This window comes from Pseudophryne corroboree, chromosome 3 (genome assembly GCF_028390025.1).
Source record: "Pseudophryne corroboree isolate aPseCor3 chromosome 3, aPseCor3.hap2, whole genome shotgun sequence".
NCBI lineage: Eukaryota > Metazoa > Chordata > Amphibia > Anura > Myobatrachidae > Pseudophryne > Pseudophryne corroboree.
Genome location: NC_086446.1, coordinates 749,223,788 through 749,229,168, shown reverse-complemented (window position 1 = coordinate 749,229,168; position 5,381 = coordinate 749,223,788). Strand labels below are relative to the sequence as shown.

Here is a 5,381-nt window from a genome sequence, read left to right as displayed (position 1 = left end):
TCTTTTGCCACAAAAATCAGTTAACTGTTGTTGCCTGGAAACCCTTGGATATGCGTAACCCGTCTTTGCTGCTTAATACATGCGCAGTTTTCCGGTAGTCAGGCCCGGCCGGGTATCGCCATCATGCTCCGTAATCACTGGTATAACTGTCGAGGGTACAGGGCGTGCAGCTGCTATGGGGCCGGGCTGCTTTGAGGGCCCGCTGCTCCCCCCGTACCCCAAGGTCCGTATCTCTCGTTCACCCACAAACCGCTAAGACTAGGAATGGCCGCCGCTATCACTAACCCCACTCTCTCTCGAGGCAGTGCAGCAGCAGCAACATGGAGAGTGCAGCAGGGGGGGCGAGTCCCGCAGGAATTTAGGGGGGCAGGACCTAATGTTGGGAAGTGCCCGCCCCCATCAGAGACCTCCGAAGAAGTCAGGTAGTGCTCGCTCCCCCTCCGTCTCTCTCTCTCCCCCCTCTCTCCTTCTCTCTCCCTGACAACTCTCCCTCATTCTCTTCCTGACACACTCCCGCTCCCTATTTCCCTGACACTCTCTCCCTCTCCGACACTGTCTCTCTCACTGACACTGTCTCTTATCTCCCTGACACAGTCTCCCTCTCCCTGACACTGTTTCTCTCTCCCTGACACTGTCTCTTTCCCTCCCTCTAACTCCCCAACACCGTCTCTCTCCCCGACACTCTCTCTCTCTCCGACAAACACTTCTCCTGACACTGTCTCTCTCTCCCTGACACACACACTCTTTCTCTCGTTCTTTCTCCCTCTCTGTCTTTCCCTCTTTCTCTCCCCGACACTTTCTCTCGCTTCCCTCACTTTCTCTCTCCCTCCCTGAGACTCTCTATCTCTCTCATTCACTCTCGCTCCCATTCCTTTCTTGCTCCTCCCTTCTCTCTCTCTCTCTCTCTCTCTCTCTCTCTGACAAACACGGCAGGATGTAATGTAGTCCGAGATAGCAGGAGGTGTGGGATGCAGGATGATCTCGGCATGGTTTTGATTTTCCCTTTAAAAAAAACGTCCGAGATCGGCCAGCATCCCGCACCTCCGGCGATCTAGGACTGCATTACATCCGTCAACTTTCTCTCTCTCTTAGAAACCTTCTCTCTCACTGATGTCATCTCTCTCCCCTCACATCCGTTTCTCTCTTTCTCCCTGACACCCTCTCTATCGCTCCTCTATCTTTTTCTCTCATTCACTCTTTTTCCATGAAACCCGCTCACTCTCTCTCACCCTGACCCCTCCACCCTCTCTCTCTTCTTGCTCCTCTCTTTCTCACTCTCCCCCTTACACCCTTGTTGTCTCTCTCTCCTGCTCCCCTAAGGAACGTTTTAGTGACAACAGTTCATGTGTAACTGCAAAGATGCACAGATTTGGACACATGGGGCGGGATGTACTAAGCGGAAAATGCGGTAAACCCCCTGTTTACCGCATTTTCCTGATGTACTATCCCCCGGCCGCCAGGTCAGCGCCGCGGCGGGGTTCGCCAGCTTTAGCTGGCGATAGTCCATAGAAGCCTATGGGCTTCTCTCCGCGGCGCTGTGTGAGGGATCCGATCGGATCCCTCCCAGCATGCCCTGCGGCCGCCCCCGTCACCCCGCGCATGCGCAGACTGACTTCAGGGGCCGAATCCCGGAAGTCAGGCTGCCGCTGTGCATCGCGGAGGACAGCTCTTATCGGAAGAGCTGTCCTCCGCAATGCTGATCGCATATGTTAAACAGGCCTGGCCAACCTGTGGCTCTCCAGCTGTTGTAAAACTACAAGTCCCATCATGCCTTGCCACAGTTTTGCTCTTAGGGAATGCTAAAACTATGGCAGGGCATGCTGGGATGTGTAGTTTCACAACATCTGGAGAGCCACAGGTTGGCCAGGCCTGTGTTAGTACATATGCGATCAGCATCGTGGCGCAGGGCGGCGATGGGCAGCGATGTACATTAGTACATCCCGCCCATGATCTGTGGATTTCAGTGGGCGTTCCTGGGAGACCACAGGACGCTTTCAAAGCAGACTCTGGTGTCCAAAGGTGCACAGCCACAGGCATAGCAGGCTGGAGAAACTGTACCTGATGTAGAGCTGGTGCAGTTTAGATGCCGCCACCAATGGTGCTTCTACAGACGCACCGGGACGGATTTACACTGTCAAAAAACGCTGTAACTGGGTGTCTCGCTATTGAGAAAATCGGCAAAAGACACAGCTGCGTCTGCATGCGCCTCTGGATCAAGCCCTAAATGCGCTGTACACACCGTCTGCATAAGCCGTTTCGGCCAGTCCCTTTGCAGAGTTTTGCACGTTTGCAACAGTATGTCTCTGTTCCGTCCATCCCCCTCCCCCCATGCCAGAGAGGGACTGTGCATGCTACATGTCACTTATTAATCACAAACAAATGTATTCACTGGCTGATTATTAACCCTTTTATCTGCCTACTGCGCAGGCGCATTTTTAAAGCCTGAAGCAGTGAGAATGTTTGTTATCATTATGGAACTAAGCTGAACAATTTGGGTGTCCTTAAGCCAGTCTCCGGCTGTATGTCCAGGTAGGTAGCGCACAGCTCTGCCCAGGTAGGTAGCGCACAGCTCTATTCAGGTAGGTAGCGTACAGCTCTGTCCAGGTAGGCAGTGTACAGCTCTGCCCAGGTAGGCAGTGCACAGCTCTGTCCAGGTAGGTAGTGCACAGCTCTGTCCAGGTAGGTAGTGCACAGCTCTGTCCAGGTAGGTAGTGCACATCTCTACCCAGGTAGGTAGTGCACACTTCTGCCCAGGAAAGTAAAGCACAGCTCTGCCCAGGTAGGTAGTGTACACTTCTGCCCAGGTAGGTAGTGCACAGCTCTGCCCAGGTAGGTAGTACACAGCTCTGTCCAGGTAGGTAGTGTATAGCTCTGCCCAGGTTGGTAGTGCCAGCTCTGTCCAGGTAGGTAGTGCACAGCTCTGCCCAGGCAAGTAGTGCACAGCTCTGCCCAGGCAAGTAGTGCACAGCTCTGCCCAGGCAGGTAGTGCACAGCTCTGTCCAGGTAAGTAGTGCACAGCTCTGTCCAGGTAGGTAGTGCACAGCTCTGTCCAGGTAGGTAGTGCACAGCTCTGCCCAGGTAGGTAGTGCACAGCTCTGCCCAGGTAGGTAGTGCACAACTCTGCCCAGGTAGGTAGTGCACAGCTCTGCCCAGGTAAGTAGTGCACAGCTCTGTCCAAGTAGGTAGTGCACAGCTCTGCCCAGGTAGGTAGTGCACAGCTCTGCCCAGGTAGGTAGTGCACAGCTCTGTCCAGGTAAGTAGTGCACAGCTCTGTCCAGGTAGGTAGTGCACAGCTCTGCCCAGGTAGGTAGTGCACTGCTCTGCCCAGGTAGGTAGTGCACAGCTCTGCCCAGGTAGGTAGTGCACAGCTCTGCCCAGGTAAGTAGTGCACAGCTCTGTCCAAGTAGGTAGTGCACAGCTCTGCCCAGTTAAGTAGTGCACAGCTCTGCCCAGGTAGGTAGTGCACAGCTCTGCCCAGGTAGGTAGTGCACAGCTCTGTCCAGGTAGGTAGTGCACAGCTCTGCCCAGGTAAGTAGTGCACAGCTCTGCCCAGGTAGGTAGTGCACAGCTCTGTCCAGGTAGGTAGTGCACAGCTCTGCCCAGGTAAGTAGTGCACAGCTCTGTCCAGGTAAGTAGTGCACAGCTCTGTCCAGGTAGGTAGTGCACAGCTCTGCCTGCCAGTGATCTGAGCAGCTACAGCCGCTATGTGCAGATGTTGCAGCCAGAGGAAGAAGTTCCATGCACACATTGCAGAGTGATGTCAGCAGCAGAGGAAGAGGAGGCATTAGGTTACATTAGGGGACGGTCCACACCCTACATCTGAGCAGCACAGACAGAGGGGGAAGGAATCTGGAGTCCGAGGGGAATAGAGAGACAGCCACTTCCTCGGCTCCTTACAGCTGTGCACCCCATACATTCACCCAAGGGCTGCAATCTGCGCCTCCCCCACCCCTGCCTCCATCTGCCGCCTGCCTGGAACGCCAGCCATGTCTGCACAAGTCACCAGGAGCTCCCTGAGTGCCAACAAGGACTTCCTGCGAAGTTTCCCGGGAGTGCTGCGGGTGCTGCAGCTGGTGAGCGGGGCCGCCCTGTGGATCACCATCGCCTCCAACACCTACAGCGGCGCCGTCCACTTCGCCCTCTTCGTGGCCGTCTTCTTCTGGCTGCTGACCCTGATCCTCTACTTCCTCACCCTGCTGGACAAGCAGGAGCTGGTGCCGGTGCTGGGGGGCGACCGCTGGCTGCTCACCAACCTGGTGTACGATGCCCTGGCCGCGGCGCTGCACATAGCGGCCACCGTCATCATGGGCATCAGGACGGAGGAACTGTCCTTCTGCAACCTGGACACCTACCGGCTGCCCTGCCTCTTCAAGACCTACATGGTGGCCTCTATATTCGCAGCCCTGTGCTGTCTCTTCTACCTCCTCACCGCCGTATGCTTCTCATACAAGAGATGCAAAGGGAAAAGCAGTGTTATCTAAATACAATGGGAAAAGCAGAGTTGTCTAGATGCAATGGGGAAAGCAGAGTTGTCTAGATGCAATGGGAAAAGCAGTGTTATCTAGATGCAATGGGAAAAGCAGTGTTATCTAGATGCAATGGGAAAATCACAGTTGTCTAGATGCAGTGGGGTTAGCAGTGTTATCTAGATGCAATGGGACAAGCAGTGTTATCTAAATGCAATGGGAAAAGCAGTGTTATCTAGACTTCCTCTGATCTTGCCATATTCTGCTCATACAACAGATGCAATGGGACAAGCAGTGTTATCTAGACTTCCACTGATCTTACCATATGCTGCTCATACAAGAGATGCAATGGGACATGCAGTGTTACCCAGACTTCCTCTGTTGATCTGGGCCCTAATTGGTGACAGTACCCACATAATCGTGACTTCTTTTATCTTGGTTCTAAGCAGAGCTGCCAGAGCAACCTGTTACAGATGTGCCAGAACAAATGGTTGTGATTTATTTTAGATACAAAGAGGAGAGGTTCCTCCACCCCCTTTCAACACGTATCATTTGCAAGATGTAACATTTGCAAGTTTGTTTTGTAATTCCCACGTAAACTTTTAGTTCAGATGTATAAACTGCCAATAATACTGTTACATTTTGTTTTTAAAGAAAAAAAAAACCCCAAACATTTCTTATTTAAAAAATAAAAATCGGTTTGTTTTTTTTAAGTCTTGTTCAGTATTTTGCATATTGTGTGTCTGGTTGAGCAATGTATTTTAGCCTTTATTTCATATTTTGTTTTATCCCATTGTTTATGATGATAAATTAGAGGATTAAAGGGGACTATTTACTAAACTTTGGAGAGAGATAAAGTGGATTGAGATATTTGGGGTCTATTTACTAAGCCTTGGATGGAGATAAAGTTGCTGG

At 52.3% G+C, this 5,381-nt stretch overlaps 1 protein-coding gene across 1 annotated transcript; it reads left to right on the top strand.

Moving 5' to 3' along the window:
• The first annotated feature begins 3,768 nt into the window (after positions 1-3,768).
• Positions 3,769-5,179, top strand: MARVELD1 (MARVEL domain containing 1). Its single transcript, XM_063963771.1, has one exon. It carries the CDS (start codon positions 3,987-3,989, stop codon positions 4,479-4,481), a length of 495 nt encoding a protein of 164 aa, XP_063819841.1. The 5' UTR covers positions 3,769-3,986; the 3' UTR covers positions 4,482-5,179.
• The last annotated feature ends 202 nt before the right edge of the window (positions 5,180-5,381 follow it).